General features: G+C 43.7%; 1 protein-coding gene across 1 annotated transcript; it reads left to right on the forward strand.

Annotated features, from left to right (window-relative positions):
- Positions 1–229: 229 nt before the first annotated feature.
- On the forward strand, positions 230–25,139 carry HEATR4 (HEAT repeat containing 4). The gene is made up of 14 exons (XM_061156712.1): positions 230–4,155; positions 5,106–5,296; positions 6,528–6,668; positions 10,380–10,583; positions 12,371–12,514; positions 15,929–16,108; positions 16,907–17,067; positions 17,827–17,931; positions 19,972–20,090; positions 20,756–20,936; positions 21,493–21,562; positions 22,596–22,785; positions 23,465–23,543; positions 24,514–25,139. The coding sequence occupies exons 1-14, from the start codon at positions 3,203–3,205 to the stop codon at positions 24,712–24,714; spliced, it is 2,919 nt and encodes a 972-aa protein (XP_061012695.1). The 5' UTR covers positions 230–3,202; the 3' UTR covers positions 24,715–25,139.

Consider the following 25,139-nt stretch of genomic DNA (forward strand, 5'->3'; position numbering starts at 1 on the left):
TTTGCAGCTTGCAAAGAACTTTCATACATGTTCCCCTAATTTTTACCTTCATATCAACACTAAATTAGAACAGGTGTCAGACTCTATTTTCAGATTGGTAAACTAAGGCAAACCTTAGAGGACAAGATAGTTGGATGGCATCACTGACTCAATGGACATGAGTTTGAGCAAGCTCTGGGAGATGGTAGAGGACAGGGAGGCCTGGCGTGCTGCAGTCCACGGGGTCCCAAAGAGTCGGACACAACTGAGTGACTGAACAGCAAGGAAAACCAGGGTTATTAAATCATTTGCCAAGAGTAACACGGCTGGGAGGTGCAGAATCTGCCTGACAAACCTCTTTTGACCAAACCTTAGAACATTTTTCCCTGTCCCAATTCCTTTACAAAGACATTTCCCTATGTGTTTCCTTCTTTTTCAACAAGCCATCTTCTTAGATGATGATCACTATTCCTTGAGAATTTATAATAACTGATAATGATGATATCGTGTTCTTTCTGGGATGATAACATTGTGACCAAAGATTGTATATGTCACAGGCTAAAGGGCTTATATCTGGGGACACCCCAAATCATTCCATATTGGTGAACCTTGGGGCAAAACCAGTCCTCATTCAGTTTTGCAAGTGTTTGGGCTCAAAATGCCCCCTGACTTAGAAGCAAGATACTAACACATTGATAGGTTAAGAATGATGAGATGTTCTATTAGGCAGTACAAAAGGCAGGAGTGCATTAATACTGTTTTCATCTAAGCAGTTAATTTTCCACCAAGCAGAACAGACACTGTTCAAAGAAAAACATCACCTTGTAAACACGCTTTAGCCTTGCCCTGATTTTTTTAAATCCGACTTTAAAAAATTGCTCAGTGCCCTGTGACCATGTGGCCTTTGTGATTGTGAAGAGATGAAGCAACTAAATTTAATCTTATGCTCACTCATGAAGGGACATCATGTTACTCTTGTATGACTTAGTTTGAGTTAGATTATTAATTCTGGACTAGTGACAACTATGTCAAAGCTGACCCTTCCCAAAAAGAAACTCACCAAAAGGTCAGATTTAATACACAGAAGACAGTGGGATAAATCAAGCCCTAAAAACAGCAGGTACTATTCTGGGTGCTGTGAAGGGAAGAGAGAGGAGTCAGATCTGGGCTAAAGGGTACCTTGTACACAGGGCAGGAATGGCAGGAGTTGGCACTCAGCGTGGCAGGAAAATGATCTCACTTTCATGATTACATGTTGGGTGGGGAGGCCCTACCTGCCCCTGAAAATAGCAAGGCCAGCACAATGCCAGCATAGGGAGTGGAGCCTGGGCCAAAGCCAGTGTGGCACAGAGTTAAGTGCTCTGAGGTTGGACCTGATAGCTGACTGTGAAGTCTGACTCTTCTACTTATGGCCAGTGTGATCCGAAGTAATTTACCAACCCCTCTGAGCCTCAGCTTCTTCCCATAAGCAATAAACACCATAATATCAACCTAATGTAAAGCTCTTAGCAAAGTACTCTATAACTATTATCGTTATTAGGCCAAGGAAGTGCTTCAGAAGGAACATTTCCTTAAAAAAAAAAAAAGCATGAACTCCAGGCATTTATCCTTTACAAAACTTTCCATGCTAAAACCCAGAAACAGCTTGCCCAATAGTCAAGAGCTAAGGTGATTTATCTCCTTGATAAAACATTTTGCAGCTATAAAACATTTTAACAATGAAGACAGTGTAGCAATATGGAAAAGCACTGGGTGATACTGAAAGAGCAGACTGGGACACCGTCCTTATGGTGCTGTTAAGGAGCCAAATACTTAATGGCACAAGTGTCACAGTTCAGATCAGTTCAGTCGCTCAGTCGTGTCTAAGTCTTTGTGACCCCATGAACCGCAGCACACCAGGCCTCCCTGTCCATCACCGACTCCAGGAATCCACCCAAACCCATGTCCTTTGAGTTGGTGATGCCATCCAGCCATCTCATCCTCTGTCGTCCCCTTCTCCTCCTGCCCCCAATCTTTCCCAGCATCAGGGTCTTTTCAAATGAGTCAGCTCTTTGCATCACGTGGCCAAAGTACTGGAGTTTCAGCTTCAGCAGCAGTCCTTCCAGTGAACACCCAGGACTGATCTCCTTTAGGATGGACTGGTTAGATCTCCTTGCAGTCCAAGGGACTTTCAAGTCTTCTCCAACACCACAGTTCAAAAGCATCAATTCTTTGGCGCTCAGCTTTCTTTATAGTCCAACTCTCACATCCATACATGACCACTGGAAAAACCATAGCCTTGACTAGACAGACCTTTGTTGTCAAAGTAATGTCTCTGCCTTTTAATATGCTGTCTAGGTTGGTCGTAACTTTCCTTCTAAGGAGTAAGCGTCTTTTAATTTCATGGATGCAATCACCATCTGCAGTGATTTTGGAGCCCAGAAAAATAAAGTCTGACACTGTTTTTCCTGTTTCCCCATCTATTTCCCATGAAGTGATGGGACCGGATGACATGATCTTAGTTTTCTGAATGTTAAGCTTTAAGCCAACTTTTTCACTCTCCTCTTTCACTTTCATCAAGAGGCTTTTTAGTTCCTCTTCACTTTCTGCCATAAGGGTGGTGTCATTTTCAGGTGTCACAGGGTAAAAGTTAAAGTAACTGAAAGGGACTAAGGGAGGTTTGTAAATTTGTGTGTGACGTGGAGGCCTGGATAGGTAAACAAAGAATTACAGAGTAGGTAGTAATTGAGCTGTTCTGGAAGAATGGACAGAATTTCATGTTCAGGGCACAGAATGAAGCTCTACTTGTGATGGGAAGACACTCAGTGAAGCGCTAGAAGAGTCAGGAAGAGAGGTTCTGCCAGGACAAGGTCATAAACAGGTCAGACTCAAGGACAACCCTGAATGCCTGGCTGTGTTGTCTGAACTTTGCACTCTAACCTTTTTTGAACGGGGAGAAAGCCACATTTTGGGGGAAACTGGAAGCATGGGATACTGTTAAAAGGCAGTAATCTCTCAGAAGATGAGGGGCTGAGAGCTTTGGGACAAATGTGAGAACTGGAAGCAAAGGTCTGACCCAAGAAATATTTTGATTGTTGCAGCATCTCTTTCTTTTGTCTTTCTAACTCACATGGCTTCTCCCTGCTCCGTCATCTCTTCTCCAAGTCTTTTCTTACTGACTGCTGTGGGCCACCAACTTCTACTGACCTAGAGCTCTCATCAGTTCTTCCCATCCCCTTAACAGATGTGTAGCCACCCCCCCAGGCCCTCCTCTGGACCAGGCAGCCTGGAAGGAGGCATTTGCTGGGAAACAGTGACTAGGACGGAAAAGGGAAAGACCATTCTTCCACACCATTTCCCTCAGTCACTCCCGCCACGCCTGGGATGGGGCATGATTTTCTCCTCTGTAAAACCAAGAAACAAAAAGGAATGTGCCTCCGTTTCCGGTGTGCCTCCAGTCTTCCACTTCAGCCCACAGCACTGTGCACACCTCAAGAACAAATACCTGACCCAGGCCAGTGCAAACCTGACGTTTTCTCCGGAGGTGGTGTGGCAGCGAGGGCTGCCCAGCGTCCCTTACAGCCAGTACAGCTTTGACCATCTCTACGACGCCAGTGGCATAATTCAGCCTCGCCAGGTCAGGACAGCCCGGCCTGAGAAGAAGCCCGTCTGCCTCAAGGTCTCAGATTCTCCAGGTCCCCCAACAAAGGTCACCTCCCAGGCTGTGAAGACGGAAAGCTATGCCAATCCTACAAAACTGAAGAAATTAGAGCCAGCTAGTGTAGGCCAGGAGGCATCTAGCCCCCTCAGTGTTCATCCAAGCAGGGAGCTAGACATGCTGGACCTGTCACTTGCTCCAGAAGTGAACCTGGAGGAGAGGGAAACCTGGCTTCCGCCTGCTGAGAAGGCGGCCAGAGCGTGGGAGGCCGTGGTGCTGGAAAAGCTGAACAAGCGCACTGCCCGATGGATCCAGAACAAGCGTCCTCCAAGGCCGGGGGTGTCCGCCAGTAAGTGGCAGAGCTTCTTGCGCCAGCAGTACGACTGGAGCCACATCCGCGATGAGCTCACTTCCTCCAGTGACCTGGACCTCTTGAAACAGCTGGAGGAAGAAGAGACGGCAGAATTTGAGGGTCGAAGTGTCGTCCTGCCCACCCTGGAGGAAAAGAAGCCAGAGCTGCTGCTTCCCGTCTATTATCGGTAGGCTAGCCGGGGCCTCGGGCGTGCCTTTGAGACACTCTGGTTCCCCTTCAAGGACTCCCAGGTGGGCTCACAGTCCTCATTGCAGAACTCTCCCATTAACCTCTTGTATTTCCCACCACCAACATACTAAGACATCCACAAAGTAAGGTTTCTCAACCTCGGCCCTCTTGGCATCCCGGGTTGGATAATTCTGTGTTGGGGGCGGCCGGCCCTGTGCGCTCTAGGATGTTTGGCAGCATCCTACTGGAAGCCAGTAGCACTGTCCACCTGTGACGACCAAAGATGTCCCCAGATGGTGACACATGTCCCTCTGAAGGACAAAACTGCTCCCAGTTGAGTACCACTGCCTTTAAAGGAAGGAGTTCTTAGCCTTTCCCAGCAGAGCCATTCTGCTGTTCCAGGTACTAACCAGGGGCTCCTAGAAATGTGTCCGTGGTGAGAGTGAGGACGGCAGAGACCTCGTGGTTCTGAGGTTTGGTCCCACATTACTCTGAATAAGGAGCCAGGGTGTCACTCACTCAAAAACTGACTGGCAGCAGGACGGAGAGCTAAACAAGCTGAGAGAAGAGGAGGATTGCTATGCATCTCTCACGTGGCTTCCTTGTCATTTATAACTAGAAGGAAGACTGGAGCTGTAACAGCCCTGATTCCTAGAAGTGAGCTAAAAATAAGTGGCAATATTTATTCCTTCATTTATTGCACAAGTATACATTGCACTCCCACTACTTTCCAGGCACTCTGCGAAGTGCTGGGAATACAACGTAATTGAGACAGCTGTGGACCTATCCTTTAAAGAGCTTACAGTCTGTCCACTGAACAACCACACACGAGAGATAAAGTGAGGTCATGGAGGAGGTGGGCTCCCTTCCCCAAGTCCAGGCACCCTCTAAGGGCACTGATTTTAAAGCTACCTGTCCCCCCTTTCTCCCCCTCTCAACCCTTCCAAGACTGCCGAATTACTTGCCGCAAGTGCAGACAGCTGAAACCATGCCTGGCATGAATAAGACGGCTGAGGAAATAGATGAAAAGGGGAGCCTCTACAAGCCCCCAAGCCAGAGCCACGTTCGACAGGTGAATCCGCGAGCTGGAAAGTTTGCTTACTCCACAGGCAACACCTTTGAACAGGAGATTTACTTCGGTAATTGAGCTGGGGTCCTGTAGTCAGGGCTGAGGGGGGCATAGAGCAGGGAGGTGGAAGGTAGCAGGGAGCTGGAGGCATCATGGATGTGGATGAGAGGCCCTGGATGAACCAGGTATTCATGGGAACATCTCCTGGTTAACTAACACGGGACGGTTTTGGGCAGTGGGTAGGGGAATGGACAGTGGGGATAGGGAGTAGGTATCCAATGGGGACAGGACTTCTTCTTCCCCGTCTCTCTATGCTCTCATGCTTACTGAGGAGGTAGTGGAGGGTAGGATGGCAGAACAAGCAAGATGTGGCTTTGGGAACAACCTACCTCTTCTGTGCACACCCTTACCCCTTCTCTCACTGAGATTATTCCCCCACTGAGGTGCTGTGTTCGAAGAAAAATCCTAGACTTTGGAGATCTGAGTTTAAATCCTGCCTTAGCCCCCTCCTCCTAACCTTCAGCAAATTATATAATCCCCGTGAGCCTTATGTATCTTATTTGTAAAACAATATCAACTAAAATGCTCTTCAAAGAGATGGGAACTATATAGTGCTTCTCACCCAGTGCCCACCAGCTTCCTCATCCGTCCCACTAGCTTTCAGATGCCTGGGCTTCCGGGACACAGTCTAGGACCACATGCTCCAAGTTGTTTCTTCTTCCCTACCCCCATCTTATTCCTAAACTGCTTTCTACTGAAAGTCTTCTTAAAGTGTTTAACAAAATTATTCAGACAAAGGTATTTATGATTGCTGAGAGATGAATTAGGGAACTCTTCATTTGTATCTAGCTTTTCCTAGGGGACAATACCTGTAAGTTAGGTTCTGACTTGGTTTCTGGGCCATTTTCAGGCCACCAGCTCATACTTCCAAGCAACAGTCACTTTCAAGGGATGTCCCTGGAGCACAGTAGCCATGAGTACCAGAGGCTAGAGTAGGGCAAAAGGGAACTGGGTCTCCTGTGTGCTTCTTGCTGAAGCCTTTCTCCATCTTCCCCATTAACCAGACATACCCACTACCTTGCTTTTATTTACAGTTTGTCATCCAAGTACATATCAATGTGCAATAATTTTCATTTAGCATTTTAAAACTTCATATGAAATGAGATCATTCTGTATTTGATTTGGCTTTTTAGATGGATTTTTCTGGGGAAATGAAATTCGGTCTGATCCTGGTGACCAAAAACCCAGGAAGAGAGGCGGAGGGGGTTCTAAGGACTCATTATTTCTTTATCTGTTCACAGATGAAGTCCAGATCGTCCACCAGATTGGTGCAAAGAGAGACCAAATTCTCCTGGAAAATCTCAATCAATACATCAAGCAGTTATCTAAGGTCTTCCCTGAAACCCCAGAAAGGTGGACTTCTCAGCCAGTTCCTGAATCAAGTAAGCAGGAAGCTGATACTGATAATGGGAGTAAAGATGGAAGTGGGCCTATTTCTTTAAGGTCCCTGTTCCACAGGTGGGGACACCATCAGCATCTCGGGGAGTCCCTCCCAACTAACTAAGAATCATCTCATAAAATTATAAGATACTAACTGTAACAAGGAAAAGCCTCTGTGGCCCATACAGCTGAAATTAGACAGAACTTAAGTATAACCAAGCAGTTTAGGGCCAAGAATTACTAACAAGACAGATCCTGGCTTAACAGTTTCAAAGGCAGTACCTCTGATGTAGCACTCTCCCCTCCCACTCCATTCTCAGGCCCCTACCTGCTTCAGGCCCTAGCGTCAACCGGTGTTTTAAATTTCTATTTCATGGGTATATCATTCTTCATTCTGTATGTTAGGTAAGGAAAAGGGAAAGGAGTTAATCAAGAAATCAACTTCTGAAACAAAAAGTGCCCATCCTCCAAGAGACTATATCTCCATTGCTCATGATTCTTTTCTTTGCAATGTCTCTTCAGATGGGCCCCCTGTATGCAGGAACTAGCAGTAGTAGTGACCCATTCTTTTTACCACCGGCCCCTAACCTATCTCTAGTGTTGCCTGGCTCTACAGGAAACAGCCACAAGAGTAGAGAAGGCACTAATAACGGCAGGTGTAGGCAGTTTTCACCAAACTCACACATACACCCTCCTTCTTGTTGAGCGCTACCATTATAAAGTGGTGAAGAAGGCATGTAGCAAAGCCTTGGATTGGGTCTTGGCAAGTCACCTTCCAGGGTCACAGCTGCCTCATTAAAACTGAGACACTAGGGACTTTCTTGGTGGTCCAGTGGTCAAGACCCCATGCTTCTATTGCAGGGGGCACAGCTTCCATCCAAGTTTGGGGACCCATGATCCTACATGCTGCTGGGCATGGCCAAAAAAGCAACAATGACAAAAAGAAACTGAGACACTAATCAATCCTACAGCAAGGCACTTGTAAACCCTTCAGTTCAGTCAGTTCAGTCGTGTCTGACTCTTTGCAACCCCATGACTGCAACATACCAGGCTTCCCTGTCCATCACCAACTCCCAAATCTTGCTCAAACTCATATGCATCGAGTCAGTGATGCCATCCAACCATCTCATCCTCTGTTGTCCCCTTCTCTTCCTGCCTTCAATCTTTCCCAGCATCAGGGTCTTTTCTAATGAGTCAGCCCTTTGCATCAAGTAGTCAAAGTACTGAAGTTTCAGCTTCAGCATCAGTCCTTCCAATGAATATTCAGGACTGATTTCCTTTGAGATTGACTGCTTTCCTTTAGGATTGACTGCTTTGATCCCCTTGCAGTTCAAGGGACTCTCAAGAGTCTTCTCCAACACCACAGTTCAAAAGCATCAATTCTTCAGCATTCAGCTTTCTTTATAGTCCAACTCTCACATCCATACATGACTACTGGAAAAACCATAGCTTTGACTAGATGGACCTTGGTCAGCAAAGTAATGTTTCTGCTTTTTAATATGCTGTCTAGGTTGGTCATAGCTTTTCTTCCAAAGAGCAAGCATCTTTTAATTTCATGGCTGCAGTCACCATCTGCAGTGATTTTGGAGCCTGAGAAAATAGTCCCCCACAGTTTCTATTGTTTCCCCATCTATTTGCGATGAAACCATGATCTTAGTTTTCTGAATGTTGAGTTTTAAGCCAACTTTTTTACTCTCCTCTTTCACTTTCATCAGGAGACTCTTTTTTGCTTTCTTATTTGCTTTCTGCCATTAGGGTGGTGTCATCTGCATACCTGAGGTTATTGATATTTTTCCCAGAAATCTTGGTTCCAGCTTGTGCTTCATCCAGCCTGGCATTTCACATGATGTACTCTGCATAGAAGTTAATAAACAGGGTGATAGTATACAGCCTTGATGTACTCCTTTCCCAATTTGGAACCAGTCTGTTGTTCCATGTCCAGTTCTCACTGTTCCTTCTTGGCCTGCATACAGATTTCTCAGGAGGCAGGTAAGGTGATCTGGTATTCCCATCTCTTGAAGAATTTTCCACAGTTTGTTGTGATCCACACAGTCAAAGGCTTTAGTATAGTCAATAAAGCAGAAATAGATGTTTTTCTGGAACTCTCTTGCTTTTTTGATGATCCAACAGATGTTGGAAATTTGATCTCTGGTTCCTCTGTCTTTTCTAAAACCAGCTTGAACATCTGGAAGATCTTGGTTCATGTACTGTTGAAGCCTCGCTTGAAGAATTTTGAGCATTACTTTGCTAGAGTGTGAGATGAGTGCAATTGTGCGGTAGTTTGAACATTCTTTGACATTGCCTTTCTTTGGGATTGGAATGAAAGTGCCTTTTCCGGTCCTGTGGCCACTGCTGAGTTTTCCAAATTTGCCGACGTATTGAGTGCAGCACTTTCACAGCATCATCTTTCAGGATTTGAAATAGCTCAACTGGAATTCTATCATCTCCACTAGCTTTGTTCATAGTGATGCTTCCTAAGGCCCAGTTGACTTTGCATTCCAGGATGTCTGGCTCTAGGTGAGTGATCACACCATCATGATTATCTGGGTCATGAAGATCTTTTTTGTATAGTTCTTCCGTGTATTCTTGCCACCTCTTCTTAATATCTTCTGCTTCTGTTGGGTCCATACCTTTTCTGTCCTTTATTGTGCCCATCTTTGCATGAAATGTTCCCTTGGTATCTCTAATTTTCCTGAAGAGATCTCTAGTATTTCCCATTCTGTTGTTTTACTCTATTTCTTTGCATTGATCACTGAGAAGGGCTTTATTAGTTCTCCTTGCTATTCTTTGGAACTCTGCATTCAAATGGGTATATCTTTCCTTTTCTCCTTTGCCTTTAGCGTCTCTTCTTTTCTCAGCTATTTGTGAGGCCTCATCAGACAACCATTTTGCTTTTTTGCATTTCTTTTTCTTGGGTATGGTCTTGATCACTGCCTCCTGTACAATGTCACGAACCTCTGTCCATAGATCTTCAGGCACTCTATCAGATCTAATCCCTTGAATCTATTTGTCACTTCCACTGTATAATTGTAAGGGATTTGATTTAGGTCATACCTGAATGATCTAGTGGTCTCCTTACTTTCTTCAGTTCTTGAACTTTGCAATAGAGAGTTCATGATCTGAGCCACAGTCAGCTCCCGGTCTTGTTTTTACTGACTGTATAGAGCTTCTCCATTTTTGGCTGTAAAGAATGTAATCAATCTGATTTCAGTATTGACCATCTGGTGATGTTCATGTGTAGAGTCATCTCTTGTGTTGTTGGAAGAGGGTGTTTGCTTGTAAACCCTTAGTAGCTTATAATCCCACTCCTCCTCCCAAATTAAGAACACTAGAAAGGAAACAATAAATTGGGAATTAATGGCCAATTATATCCTACTTTTAATGGCAATATATCAAATATTGAATTTTATGAGCAAATCTTGTTACATATATTTATGGTCCTAAAGATTTCTTAAACATATATAAAGGTTTGTATGTACCTTATCTTTTCTTCCCTACCTTTCTCCGCCCATCAGCATGGCTTTATCATGTCTGTAGTCACCACCTCTCATGACTCCCAATGGGACTTGTCCCAGTTTTCTACATAATCAGGAAAGCTGGCTCTTGACCGTTTTGTTTTGCATTGGTGCTAGCTAGGAATAGGCATGTGATGCTGGCTGGGAACACAGGCCCAGGGCAATGGGCATAATATCTCATACTGTCGCCCCGCACAGCTTGCAAGCCTGTGAAAGGAGCCATGCGCTGGACAGCTTTGCCCACACCGGCCACGGATCTGCTGCTGAAGGTGGGTGAGAAGGACATGTCCGTGAAGACCAGGAAACTGAAGAAGCAAGCAGAGTCACTGAAGGAGAATGTGTCTTGGGAACTGGTGGTCCTGCGAAGGATGCTGCAGGAATGGAAGGTGGCCTGGGCTCTAAGTGAGTGAAGGAGGGGTGCAGGGGCGGGGGAGAGGAGGGATTGTCCTGACATAGAAGTAATTTGTGAAGGAAGAAGTTCTCACCTTGGCCAAGTATTTCTCAATCTTTGAAAATCCATCCCTTTCTCATGAACAATAAAAATCTGATTGCCTCATCAAGGCTAGACTAGGTAAGAGCTTTTCATACAATGGCAGTTGCATTTATCTGGATGTTTTTTGCATGGGCAAGTTCTACATCAGTAACTTGTAGAAACTCACTACCCAGAGAACTCTTCACAGGCAGAGACCCTATCTTTCTAACCCCTGAAATGTCACACTCAATACATGATGCATGAAAGAAAGTGTGAATATGCTGCCCAAGCAATGGAAATGCAGTGATCAAAAGAAACTGCAATTGGCTCTCCAAAATTCATTTGTAAATTTGGAATTAGCTCATATTTACTTTGCCTTCACAGATTCCAGAATAGTGTGCTTGCGGCAAAGGAAGGGCCCAGCAAGGACTGTTGAAAACTGCAAGATTTGAGGACTCAAGGGCTGCTGGCTTTCAGAACGTGAAAAACTAGTTTAGTTAGTACAGGAAAAAAGAGGTGATCCATCAGATAAACTGGTTCAGATAAACAAAAAGGGTTGAAAAGGAGATTCCAAGTAAAAACTACCAGTAGGGAGCATCTACAGGTGGTGGGAACACTGAAACAAAAGCTCACATCTAAAAAAAGTGTTGCTATGCTTGTGGCTCAGCTAGTGAAGAATCTGCCCGCAATGCAGGAGACCTGGGTTTGATCCCTGGGTTGGGGAGGTCCTCTGGAGAAGGGAAAGGCTACCCATCCCAGTATTCTGGCCTGGAGAATTCCATGGACTGTGTAGTCCATGGGGTCGCAAAGGGTCGGACACGACTCAGTGACTTTCACTTTCATGTGCTGTGTTTGGTCACGTCTCTTTGTGACCCCATGGACTCTAGCCCACCAGGCTCCTCTGTCCATGGAATTTTCCATGCAGGAGTACTGGAGTGGGTTGTCAGGCTAGCCTCCAGGGGACCTTCCCTACCCAGGGATCTAACCCATGTGTCTCTTGTGCCTCCTGCATTGATAGGCAGATTCCTTAGCACTAGTACCACCTGGGAAGCCCCTATAAAGAGGGCAAAGTACCCTTAATCACTGTCTTATTGTTCCATTTTCCAGATGATAACAATAAAGAGTTATTTATGGGAATTCCCTGGCGGTCTAGTGGTTCAGACTCAGGCTTTCACTGCTGTGGACCCAGGTTCGGTCCTTGGTCAGGGAATTAAGATTCCATAAGCCATGCAGTGAGGCCAAAAAAAAGAAAGAAATTATTTAAACAAACAAAAAAGATAGAATACAGGATGGGATTGGGAGGAGTTTTGTTTGAGAATTATTAACACCTAAGAAGATTCAGCTCAGTTGGTAAAGAATCTGCCTGCAGTGCAGGAGACCCAGGTTCGATCCTTGTGTTGGGAAGATCCCCTGGAGAAGGAAATGGCAACCTACTCCAATATCCTTGCCTGGAAAATCTCATGGACAGAAGAGCCTGGTGGGCTGCAGTCTATGGGGTCGCAAAGAGTTGGGCACGACTGTGACTAACACTTACTTCCTTAAGAAGATTCAGGGAGCATCAGAGAAATAACTTCCTCAGGGCGGCATCTCTGGGGCCCTTTATGCTTCTGAGCTGCTTTGCTTGGATTGTCCTAGGGGAAGGGCCTTATTGTTACCTGTCAGCAGCACAATATCTAAGCCTAAGTGGTCCTCTTCTAATTCTCCTCCTGTGGTGTAGTCATCGAGTGGCACCATAAGACTGTTGAGGGCCTGCTGCAGAGCTTGGTGGACATCCATGATGACGTCCGGATCCAAGCCATCATCACTTGTGCCACGGCTGCTTTAGAACGGCCCCGTGCTGCCGTCAGTCGAGGGGACTCCGGTAAGAGCCACAACCGTACTGCTCGAGAATATAAGCAATCCACAGAACCACAGAAATTTTGAACTGGCGGGGACCTTGGAGCTTATCTGAGATTATTTCACAAAATGGAAACAAAGACCCAGAGACTGGCCTGAATATACACAACTTCTCAGCAACAGAGATGAGTTTAAAATTCCTGACTTCTGATCTAGTGCTTTTTTGCACTAATTTCATCACCCTTGGATGCTTAGTAGTTCACAAGCAAGTTCACATTGTTCTGCCTTGAGAGATCCCATTCATAATAGCCAAAATATATGTATGTATGTATGTATGTATATGCACACACTTTTCTCCCGACTGCAATTTAGTCCTTCTTTTGACAGCATGTTGACAGTCTCAAACTCAACATGTCCCAAACTAAATTCATCACTCTTGCCATTAGACCCCTCCCGACATCCCACATAGCAACCAGCAGCCCCATAACCCAGCTAGTTTGAGTCAGGACCTTGGGAGTCAGCCTGGACAAAATCCTTCCTCTCCCCACAACTAACTGACCAATAGATTCTGTGGATTCTGCTTCATAAACATTTTTTTTATTACAAAAGAAATACAAAGTGTCATTATCAGTCAACACAGAGGAGTATAAAAAGAGGTTCCTTCCAACCCACCTCCCAGCCCCAATCCCACCCCATGCCATTTCCATGGCATACAATGTTTAGTTTGGCATTCTACAACTTTCTGTGCTTTTACAAACACATGCCAACGTATATGTAGGTTTTTCTATTTATTAAAAAAATGAGTGTTGAATTTTACCAGCCATTTTCTAGTTTTTTCTCCTTTAATTTGTGGATATAAAGATTTCTAGTGTTAAAATCTTAGAATAAATCCTAATGGATCATTCTCTTATTACTCCACTGGATTTGATTTGTTCATATTTTAAAATGTTTTAATATATTTGTAAATGAAATTGCTAATTTTGTGTTTATTTACAGTATTTTTGTTAAGTATTAGTGTTTATTTGCACTATTTTTGTTAAGTTTTAGTTTTTACTGGTTTTGTAAAATGAATTAAGAACTTGGCCATTTTTCCCAATGGCTGTATAACCTTTTGAAAAAGAAATGTCAATAGGATTTTTCTTTGCTAGCAATAAGCAGTTAAAAAAGGAACATTTCCCATCTACAAGAGCTAGAACTATAATCTACCGAGGAGCTGGTTTAACAAGACACAAGGACTCAGATGACAGAAACTATAAAATGCTATTAAAAAGACATAAAACCCACAGACTCTTACTAACCCCCAAGTGCCCTCTCAGATACCACCTTTGTGTATGGGCTGACACTTTTTCCTTCTCTGCTGCTGGTAGCATCCTAATATTATTCTGTCCTAATATTTATCATTCTGTCATAATTGTCTGTTTACTTTTCTGCTATCTCTACCAGGCAAGGAACTTCTTAGAGGTGGGGACTAATTTTATCTCTACAAAATTGTCAAGTTTTTAAGGTTTCTTTTCACTTCTTTCCAGTCTACTGAGTTCCAGGTATGAGCATTTAAACTCCAGCTTTTCAAATCTGCTGCTCCCTCTGCTAGGAAATCTTATCTCTGTCTTGACTTGATCAACTTCTATACATGCCCCTCAACTTTCAGCTAAGATGTTACATCCTCTGAGGAGTCTTCCCTGCCCCACCCCCCTGCTATATGCTTCCACACACGCGCTCAGTCATATTTGACTCTTTGCGACCCTGTGGACTGTAGCCCACCAGGGTCCTCTGTCCATAATATACTCATGTTTCAACATAGCAGTAATTTTAATTTAATTTTTTAAATTTTTTTAATTTAAAATTTTAATTTAATTTTTTCAACATAGCAGTAAGGGATTCTCCAGGCAAGAATACTGGAGTGGGTTGCCACTTCCTACTCCAGAGGATCTTCCTGACCCAGGGATTGAACCTGCATCTCCCACATTGGCAAGAGGATTCTTTACCACTGTAGCCCCTGGGAAGCCGATGCTTCCACACATACACATTTTTTAACTGCTTATTTTCTTGAGTATTAAATGGGGTGATGTGTATTAGTGCCTGGCATAGAGAAAATCTCCCATAGGTGGGAAGAGGTATTATCTTATCTCTAGATCTCCACATTCAAAAAACACCTTTGTCTTTCCCTTTCATGTGACCCCTTTCCTGGGTGTTGAGATTTTGATTTGTCTTGTTTCCTCCCCACATCTTCCCAAAGAATATTCTCTTACTCATTATTTCTTGAAATACTCAACTGACTTCCATCTGATCCCCTCAAAGGCACATATTTCATCTAGCCCTTTTTAAACATATGGCATAGTGGCTTACAGTAGTGGTAAAAAGGACAAATGAGAAATTTTATATAAAATCTTAGCTATAAGTCTAGCTCTGCCACATCTTGGGAAGTCACTTATCCTCTCTGAACTTCAAACTAAAAATGGGAGGATAGTTGTGGACAAAAGTTAACACAACACTTTCCCCTTCTACTTGAGAAATGAGCTTTAGTTAAATGCCTACCTGCTGCCCCAATAACCTGGTAAGGACAGAAATTATCTTCACAGGCCACATAGCTTGTGATGAAAATGAACCCTGACTGCTAAATGACATTTGGACTGGGGAGAACCACAGGTGAAACATACATGCCTGAGGGGGTGCCATCCTCCAGGCTCTCAGCAGTGCTGTGCCTCATCAAGGCAGGCCCTTTGAGGACCCTGGGATCACATCTATGGAGTTGTTATATAAACGGGATAATAACTCTGGTGGAACATAAGACTTATGCCCAGAATCGAGTCTATGCTTCTGAGCTGTCCCCAGAGTGCTAGACAAACCATTCTCAAGAACTCTTGCCAAAAGGAACACCTGATGCTTCCCTGTGGGCAAACTATGCTCCTGTCCCATTTCCTTCCGAAGACTAGTGGCATGTATGGCCTATGATAGTCTTGTGAGGCTGTTTAGTTAAACCTAAAAGGATCCCTGAAAAACACATGTTTCAGGTGAGCTGCCTTGCCTACTTCAGTGAGGGTTAGAAGACTGAATGGGACAATGAATATGAAACACTATCTAAGTGGCAAAGCACTACCTAAATATATTTGCTATTACTACTAAAATTACAAAAATTGATTTTCATCACTAAAACTCATGATGATAGTCACCATAGCCTAGTAGGAAACATATTCATTTGGCCCAAATACAGTTCTGCAGAGACCAGATGATAAAGATGTGAGAACAGGAATATCCACCACAAAAGGCAGCCTTAAAATCCCACCCATGGTAGGGATTCAGCTAAACTCTAATTAAGTAGCAGTAAGCATCTGCAACTGAGGCTGAAATGGCCCCCATGTGGCTACAGGGAAAAGCTGTGTTTTAGAGAAAAGCAAAGGGACTAGCTAACACCCTCTTACTGGCTCTCTTTTGATCACAGACAAGGAAACGATGAAAGCCTCATCTATTCAGGACTTGCCAGAGGTTCTACAGCCCCCACTAATGGCTGCTCTTTGTGATAAGAATGCCAATGTGCGGATGGCAGCAGCAGTATGCCAATATGCCATACAGTCACATAATCCTCTTGCCCAGGAAATCATGCAGACTGTCCTTCTGAAGGGTGAGTAACTCCTTGTTACTTCCAACCTGGAAATATGGGATAAAGAAAGAACATCTCACATCAGCTTTTCCTGATCCCTTCCTCTCCACCGTCATGCTCTTACTTTAGATACCCACAGGATTTCCTCCTCCCAGGTACTTAAGAGACAGGTACACTGCCATCTAGTGGTACCTGGGCTAACCGTGTCATAGATGCATTTGACTAAACCATGTCCCCTTTCCTGTTAGATTTTTCAATTGAAAAGATAATGTACAAGATTAAAGAATACATTCTAAAAATTAAAAAACCCACTTTAACACATCATGCTTCCATTTTTGCACATTAACTTACAGGCACTGTCCACATGCATTGTTTGGTGTAATACCAGCAAAAGATTCTGTCTGATGTTGATAGGCTCCCGTACCTAACTACTCTGAAAGACGGACTTGCTCCTTGCATGGAGGCAGGGGTGTAGGACAACTGTCTGACCAGTTTGGCCTTCTGCACAGAGACACTCAACAACTTAATTCGTCTGTCTTAAGAAAGCTTCCACTCCAGACTTCCCAGTCTCTAGCAAGAGGAACAACTGTTCCCCAACAAAAACATTTTAGGATTTGACTTTTCAGTTTAAGATTTTCAACCTACATTTAGAACCTCGATATGATCCATTTAAATGTGATTTAAATTATAGATTGAATATCAGACTGAGAGGGTACAGGAAAGTGAGGCAAGTAGCAGTCTTGTGTACCAACCCAGAAGCTGCTCTCTCTGTGGGGAGAAGAGATGGCCATTCTGGCCTTTGTCCCCTCGCTATGGCAGGTAATACCGTGGACAGCTGGGCTGCAGCTCAGTGCCTGGCTCTGGACGGTGCGGCCACTTACCCTGTGATTAAGAGGATCATCCACCAGCTGTTTCATAAGAAGAATGAGGACACCGAGCAACAGTCTTGTACGCTCCTGCGCCATCTCAGTGGAAAGACAGTATGTGTCCATTACAGGGTCAGAGAAAAAAACCAAGTTTGGGGGGAACATTTGGGTCTCTGAGGTCAGTGCATGTAGGGAACTGAAAATGCAGACGGGAACTTGCCTGGTGGTCCAGTGTTAAGACGCTGTGCTTCCACGGCAGGAAGCACTTCAGCCCCTGGTCTGGGAACTAAGAAAGATCCTGCATGTGAAGTGCAGTGACAAAAAAATTTAAAAAAGAAAAAGAAAATGCAGGTGGTTGGGTAGGATGATCTCATGCACAGGTAAAACTGGACTAAGTGTGGGTGAAGTGGGGTGTAGACAAGGAAAAGTGACAAGAGCTAGCTGAGAAAGGTGAGGAAAGTCGGCTGCAGATGCTTTCTAACTCGGTGCTAGAAGACTTACAACATGCAGAATTTGCTTGTGCTAGAAGTTTACCATTGAAAACCACACAGACGTACAATTGCATTTACTTCCAGTAGAAATGTGAAACTCAGATTGAGGCATATACAAACCATTTTAGGGGGAAAGACAGTTAAATCAAGAAGGTCCCAGGAATTTTCTGTTCAGATTACTAATCTGTATTTTTTCCTTGACATCAGTTGACTTGGATGGAAGAGGGCCCCATTGTAAACCTACTCTCTACTTTGCTAGCAACAGGCATCCATGTTTGTGACATTAATCATGCTGGATGCCAGATTAGGATGTAACTTCTTTAAGGTCCCAGCATCTCTAAAAGTGACTATGGATCTCGATACAAGTCTTCCATTTCCTCAGACCCTGATACATACCATGCTTGCTGTGGAGCTGAATAGCCGTCAATGGAAAGACCGCATTGTGGCCTGCAGGGCTCTCTCCCGGATCGGTGGAAATGTCAGTTTGGTAAGCCTTCTCTTTCTGTTTCCAGGACAGAAGGTCTCAGTAAAACTGGGCTCAGGAGCTCTTCCACATTTTGCTGCTATCTACTTTCCCATTCTTACCAAAAAGATCTGTTCCCATATTGCTGCCTCTTAGTCCTAACCCAGAATTATCTTCACATGCCAACATATCGTTGTTACTTAAGCGACTGCTACTCAGCCTGCTGGGAGTCCACAAACTGTAACCTATCTACAGTGAAATAAGCAAAGAATAAAAATAAAGAAGGTTTAGAAACTTTTTATAGTAATTTGACATTGCCTCCACATCAAGGTACTTTATAAGTATCTGCCACCATAGTCCCCACTTTCAAAGAGCTGACATTAATGTTGGAGTAACAGGATCAACATATACAAATGATTCAAGAACAAGAGATAAATGTAATGTACTCTCTTAAAACTCTTCAGAGAGACATTAGTATGGGCTGAACGTAAAGTTCTGTGAAGGAGTGTGGGACAGCTGAGCAAGACTTCCTAAGGAAAGACTTCCAGGAATGGGAAACCCTAACCATCATCTAGGCTTTCAACTGACCTCCTTCTTGCCATTATTTTAAAATCAACTTCAGCTGTGCAAATGGGCTTTTCCCCTTCTTCCTATATGCCATTATCTTTTCCTTGTAACATTGGGCAACTCCACAATGGCCCAGAACACTGCTGTTTTTGACCCTTGAATTTTGACATGGAAAGCACAAAACTTGGCCACTCAGTATAGTCAGTATAATTCTGGACTTCCCTAATGACTCAGACGGTAAAGAATCTGCCTGCAATGCAGGAGACCCAGGTTCTATCCCTGGGTCATTCTAGTTTGGGTTAATTCTGCCTGGACCTTGCTGCTAAAGTCCAGGACCAGCAGCACAGGTATCACTTGGGAATTTGCTGGAAATGCAAAAATCTCACCCCGGGTCAATTCAATCAGAATCTGCATTTAACAACATCTGATTCAGTTGCACATTCACCTTCTCAGCAGTTGCCACTCAGGATGGCCTATTGAAAGTAAAAAGCCATGCAGAGCAAGCAGGGTATGGGGTAAAGATGAGACCATCACATCAGATTGATGGGGTTAAACAACATGTCCATCCGTGCTTTCACTTATTCAGTGAGCCTGCAGTTTCTGACCACATCTTACATGTTAGGCAGGTAGCTAGCACTGGGTATGCAAAGATATGTCTTCTCTGTTAAATGTTACATGTAAACAGCTATAACAGATGTAGCTGTAAAGTATTATGGGGATTTCCTATTGCTTACAGAAGGCAGAGGTGAGTTCTCTGACAACAGGCTTTTGAGGTCAATCCTAAAAGAATAGCAAAACATCAGGTATCAAGGGTGGAAAGGGAGCTATTTCAAGGAGGGAGAATAGCTTAGGGCACATTACCTAATCACCAAGTCATTTTTATCCCTTCTGCTTTGAGAGATATACTAACACACAGGGTGGCTAACAGTCCTAGCTGGTCTAGAACATAGGACTTGCCCAGGCAAGTTGGGATGAGGTGGTCACCCTACTAATGTATCACCTTCAAATTTTAAGAGTCTCAAGTGCAGCTGAAAATATAGTTTGGTTAGTTTAAAGCATGAGCTTCAAAAACAGGCCAAGATCTGAGTTCTGGCTCCAGGACTCAACATGTTAACCTTGAGTAAGAAATCTATGCCTCCATTTTGTCACCTATAAGTGGTAGTATCTGCTGTATGGGATTATTTGGGAGGATTAAGTGATGGGTAAAACTACTTATTAGTACAGTGCCAAGTACAAAATGGGATTCCCAGGTGATTCAGTGGTTAAAGAATCCACCTGCCAATGCAGGAGACAAGGGTTCAATCCTTGGGTCGGGAAGATCCCCTGAAGGAGGAAATGGCAACCCACGCCAGTATTCTTGCCTGGGAAATCCCCTGGACAGAGCAGCCTGGGAGATTACAGTCCACAGGGTCGAAAAGATTCGGACACGACTTGGCAACTGAACATGCAAAACTGATGCGGTGATAAATGGTAGCTAACTATTATACCTATTTATAGGATATGAAACATAAGTTGATCCAGCTGATGTTGAGTGACTGGAATAAGAAAGTGAGACACGCAGCTGCCCAAGCTCTGGGGCAAATGAACCTTGGAAAAGAGGTGCATGACACAATCAGGTAAGACCTTGTCAATATGGAGAAAGAAACTGCACTTGTTGAGCTGTTCAGTATGCTCGGCCTTGTACAAGATCCACTGCAGATTTTTTTTTAATAAAATAAAAAGTTAACAGTCCCTATAGACACTAAGAATGTGGCTAAGGGAAGACCCATTAATTGAATGCCCATTAAGTGTTCAGGCACTGTTTTAGATGTCTTCAGAGTTCAAACGTATGACATGATTCTGATTATACAAGACACATGAATGCCTAGTAGGGTCAAGTTTCATGAAGGATAGATAAGACTACATAAGCAGAGAGAAGGTAAGACAATCCATACTGGAAGCCAAATACTGAAATGAACATGACACGTGTGAAGGCACGAGAGAAGAGAACTTGACTGAAGCAAGAGCTGTATGTTTCAAGTTTTCTTTATTCAGTCATTCAACAGGGTTTAGCATCTAGCATATGCTAGGTAATAGGGATTCAAGTAAATAAAACAGTTTAGGTCTCTACCTGGTGAAACAAATTAATGGGGATAAGGCTAACTAGGAAAGGGTGGGAATGGATAATGGCAAGCCTACAGAAGCTAGATTTCAGCCTGAGGGCACTGGAGGTAGGAGTAGGGGTAAAAAAAGCAACGGAAAAAGTTTGAGGAGGGAAAATAAAAGCACCTGTGCCTTACAGAATCAAGCTGGGTCAAGGAAATTTCCAGGGGCGTGTGGAAGCCCTCTACCTGATTTGTGGGCTCAAGCTTATGACCGCCAAGCTTCTCCCAAGCTTTCTGGACTGCTTCTCTGATGACTTCATGGCAGTTCGGCGGGCAGCTTGCTTGGCAGCTGGTGCCCTGCAGATCCATGATAATAGGGTGAGTCAAGGAGACATGTACCCTTCTTACCTGATTAACCCAAGAGGACATTACCCTGTGCTTCCCGCATACATAGATCACTCACCATTCTGTAGGGACACAGCATGAGAGATCAGAACAGGAAGGTGAGGAGATATACAGGCCACACCAACAGTTAGGGCCACACACAGCTCCAAGCCAGCCTAGACTCACTCTAGAGCACACCCCTGAATCCTATTCTCACCTCAGTTAACCAGCTTCTCATTACATGTGTGCTCATGGGCTTTGGGATCAGCTCCAGTGGATGGAGTTATAATCTCTAGTTATTAGAGGAAAACCTGACGGAGGTATTCAAAAGAAGCCTATATGGCCAGAGATCTGTGAGCAGGGAAAATCAATCTCTAGACAGGAGAGAACACTGTATGTAAGGCTAGTACTTCTGGCTCCAGCTCATTTGTCACTAGATTTGATAGATCACTTTTCCAGTTACAGAACATTTTAGAGAAGAGCGAACCCTCTCTCTGATACATTCTTGCTCTTATTCTCTCCACTCAACACTGCCTTTTATCCATCCTAGGTCCTTGAATGCCTTCTGAATCTGATACAGGGAGATCCCTGCTGGAAAATCAAGGCCTTTGCCATTCGAGGTATTATGGCAGTGGCTCCAACTCCTCTACCTCTAATACCTTCCCATATTTTATATAGAGGATCCCCAGAATCTCTTTAGGAAGAGGGTAGAGGGGAGGGGAAAGGATGATCACAGCTTCTCAGAAGAAATTAAAAATCACTTCCTTCAATTTTTAGTTAAGGATCCTGAGTCTAGGTCTATGTCAAGGTTGTTGACGTAGAGGACTGACAAGGGAGTCCCTGCCAACAGAGTTAGGTATGAGTTCCAAGAAGGTATCCACTACTGGATATACTTGCTTTCTATAGAGGTGTCAACTGTAGGACTCCGTAAAAGTCAGACCAGATTTAAGACTGCTACAAACGTAAAATCCTGCCCTCAAATTTCCTGGAGCTTCTTTTTAGGGATCTTTGACATTGCTTCTGACAGTCTGGCAGGTCCCTATGAGAATCAGCGCTGGGTAAAGCCATGAAGTGTAACTATACCTTCTTTTCCCCTTACCTGACTAGGCTGGTCTTCTGAGTTATCTATCCCAAATCTCATCCCTAGGTAAATACGTTAGTGTATCCTCACATCCTAATGGATGAGGATGGTATTGAATATCCCCTTCCTGGGAATTCTCAAGAGAATTCCTAAAATACTGATTGTCATCTAAAAGGGAAGGTATCCGCTGGAGAAGGGATAGGCTACCCACTCCAGTGTTCTTGTACTTCCTTTGTGGCTTGGCTGGTAAAGAATCCACCTGCAATGCGGGAGACCTGGGTTTGATCCCTGGATTGGAAAGATCCCCTGGAGAAGGGAAAGGCTACCCACTCCAGTATTCTGGTCTGGAGAATTCCATGGACTGTATAGTCCATGGGGTTGCAAAGAGTCGGATACAACTGAGTGACTTTCACTTTCACCACTTTTCAAAGACAATATACTTAATTTTTGCAATATTTAATTTAGCAAGTGGTTGCCTATTCTTAGCATTTACTAGTAAGGCCACTTTAGATGCTGGGACACAGCCAACTCAGCCTGAAGTGACAGTGGGACATGCCCTCTAATTTCTGCAGCTTTGGGGCAAATTGGCTGCGTGAGCCCCCAGCTGACAGACCTCCTGCTCTGGGCTATCCACTATGAAGAGTCACCAGGTGTGCGACTAGAGGCTTGCCGGAGCATCCTAGCCCTCAGACTTCAAGGAGACCGGGTCAGGGACACCTTCCTCGACGTGCTTCTCCTAGAAAACCATGAGGCTGTTCTGAAGTAAGCACTAACCTCTGGTTCTTGCCAAGACCTCTTGTACTGACAATTCTTCCAACCTTGTTAACAGACTATGTCCCTGACTCTTCAGGCTGCTTAACAGCTATAAGAACCACAGGCTTCCCTGTGCCATTCATCTACTTATCCATGTAGGCAACAGAAAAACAGGACTAAATTAGATTGGAAGTGAAGCTCATATAGTTTACCTATTTGTTCAGCATTCCAGGTGGTTTTTTAATTCAGTTAACATTTATCAAGTGCCTACTTAGTGACGACAGGCTTTGGAGTCCAAAATAGCAGGATTTGAACCCCAGCTCAGACATGTGCTAGCTATGTGAACCTGAGTAAGTTAATTCTCTGAGCCCATTTTTTCATGTATCAGATGCAAACGGTAGTCTACCATATGGGTATGTGGTGGTGATTAAGGAGATAACATGTTAGTACCACTCATAAAGGTGTTCAATAAACATTATCTACTAGTACCTTCAAATATGTCATCTCAAAAACTACAGAACACCCCTACAAGCTAAGCATCATACGATTTTTGCAAATAAAGCTCAGCAAAACTGCACAGTTGGGACTGGAACTTAGGATTCTTGTCTGATTGCAAGTGCTGTATTTTCCACCTCCATGCTTTGAAGGATAGGAAGATTTAATCTAAGAAGTCCTTCTTACCTTTCAGAGAAATTCACCATGCAATGAAGATACTCAACTTAGAAAATGAAGGAAACCAAGAAATGCTTCAGGAGATCAGGAACAGGGTAGATAAGTATAAGCTACGTTTTCAAGAAAAAATTCAGGGTTCTCAAGAGTTCCTCCCTGGTGGCTCAGTGGTAAAGAATATGCCTGCCAAGGCAGGAGATGCAGGTTCCATCTCTCAGTAGGAGAGATTCCCTGAAGAAGGAAATGGCAACCCACTCCAGTATTCTTGCCTGAGAAATTCCACGGGCCAAGGAGCCTGGCAGGCTACAGTCCATGAGGTCGCGAAAGAATCAATACGACTTAAGAGACTCCTTTCCCCGCCCCTTCCCCAAGCATGCAGATACACTTTTCACCAGCACAGAAATATTTCCTACAATCCCACAGAAAACAGTATCACTTGAAGATACAAAACACGTCTGTGCAAGACAGGATTATAAAATCCTAATAATAAAAAGACAAACAGCAGAAGTCCTATTAGTCCCATCAAGTAGCTGTTGAGATCAGAGTTTGTTGTTGTTTCTGAAATACTGTTTCCTTCCCTTCCCGTGTTCCTCCCCACCATTCTCTAAACCCAAGTTCTTTCTTTTCTGCAGATAGGTATAAAGACAGAATGAGGGACTGGAACTGGCCCCCTAGATTTTCTTTTTCCTTCTAAATTTCTCTTAATTCCTAATCTGGGCTCTTTCCCCAAAGGAACACTAGCTAAACAGGTGGTTCTAATTTTTCAAAGCTGCTGGCAGAGATATAGAGGGGAAAAATACTTTTAAAAAGGCAAAAGATTCTTTATAAATATAATTCACAAAACCAGATTCACATCAAGCATTTCTTAGCAGATTCATCATGCCCAAAAGCTAAATTTTTCATTAACAGGTGTAAAAATGTCCAACCAACATCACAAGAGAACAATGTTCTCAGGGATTTTATGTACCACCTAATATTAATAAGCCTGATGCAATGTTACTTCATTAACACTTTTTGATGATCTGCAACCTGATATAGTTTTTTTAATCATCATCTGTTCTGTTTCAGATTCAAACACTAAGCCAAAAGGAACTGTTGATACAGAAAGTATTCAAGATTGAGGCAGCCATAAGAAAAGTGAAGGAGGAAGCAAAACGTGTTTATGTGCAACCCAAAGAAGGGCAAAAACCACTGAAGCTCCATACTTTTCTCCAGGAAATTTTTCAGGGTAGGTTTTCTAGGAATGAGTCCTATGCCTTGATTCCCTGAACAAGCCTTTTTCAGGACTGGGTGTCTGGGGTCTTAGTTGTGAGCCCTGTAGGATGAGAGCCAGGAAAGGGTCCTTCTCTTTCTTCTTGGCCACCATCCTCTCAGTCTGTTATCTTTTCTTTGCCCCTTGGGTTTTGATTTTGCTATCTGTCCCTTTACAAAATGTCGCTCTAACTGAACCAATTTGAAAGTGAAGTAAAAAAAGGACACCTTAGAAAAACAAAAAAACCTGCCGTGTGTCTGGCTAAGCACTCAGAAAAAGCCTTGAAGCTTAATAGACTGAGATGTACACTTGTGTACATGTAAGCTTTTGCAACTTAAAAAAAGACTTCATGAAGTTTTCAACTTTATATAACTGAAACTTAGCACTCATGGCAAAATGATCTTAAAAGTTCCAGATACAACCTAAATGATGAGGTGGAAAC

This window comes from Dama dama, chromosome 12, assembly GCF_033118175.1.
Source record: "Dama dama isolate Ldn47 chromosome 12, ASM3311817v1, whole genome shotgun sequence".
In the NCBI taxonomy this organism is placed as follows: domain Eukaryota; kingdom Metazoa; phylum Chordata; class Mammalia; order Artiodactyla; family Cervidae; genus Dama; species Dama dama.

Coding starts and splice junctions, on each gene's coding strand:
- HEATR4 (XM_061156712.1), top strand. CDS start 3,203: ATGTGTAGCCACCCCCCCAGGCCCTCCTCTGGACCAGGCAGCCTGGAA. Junction 6,669..10,379: donor TCAGCCAGTTCCTGAATCAA/GTAAGCAGGAAG, acceptor CGCCCCGCACAG/CTTGCAAGCCTGTGAAAGGA. Junction 10,584..12,370: donor GAAGGTGGCCTGGGCTCTAA/GTGAGTGAAGGA, acceptor CCTGTGGTGTAG/TCATCGAGTGGCACCATAAG.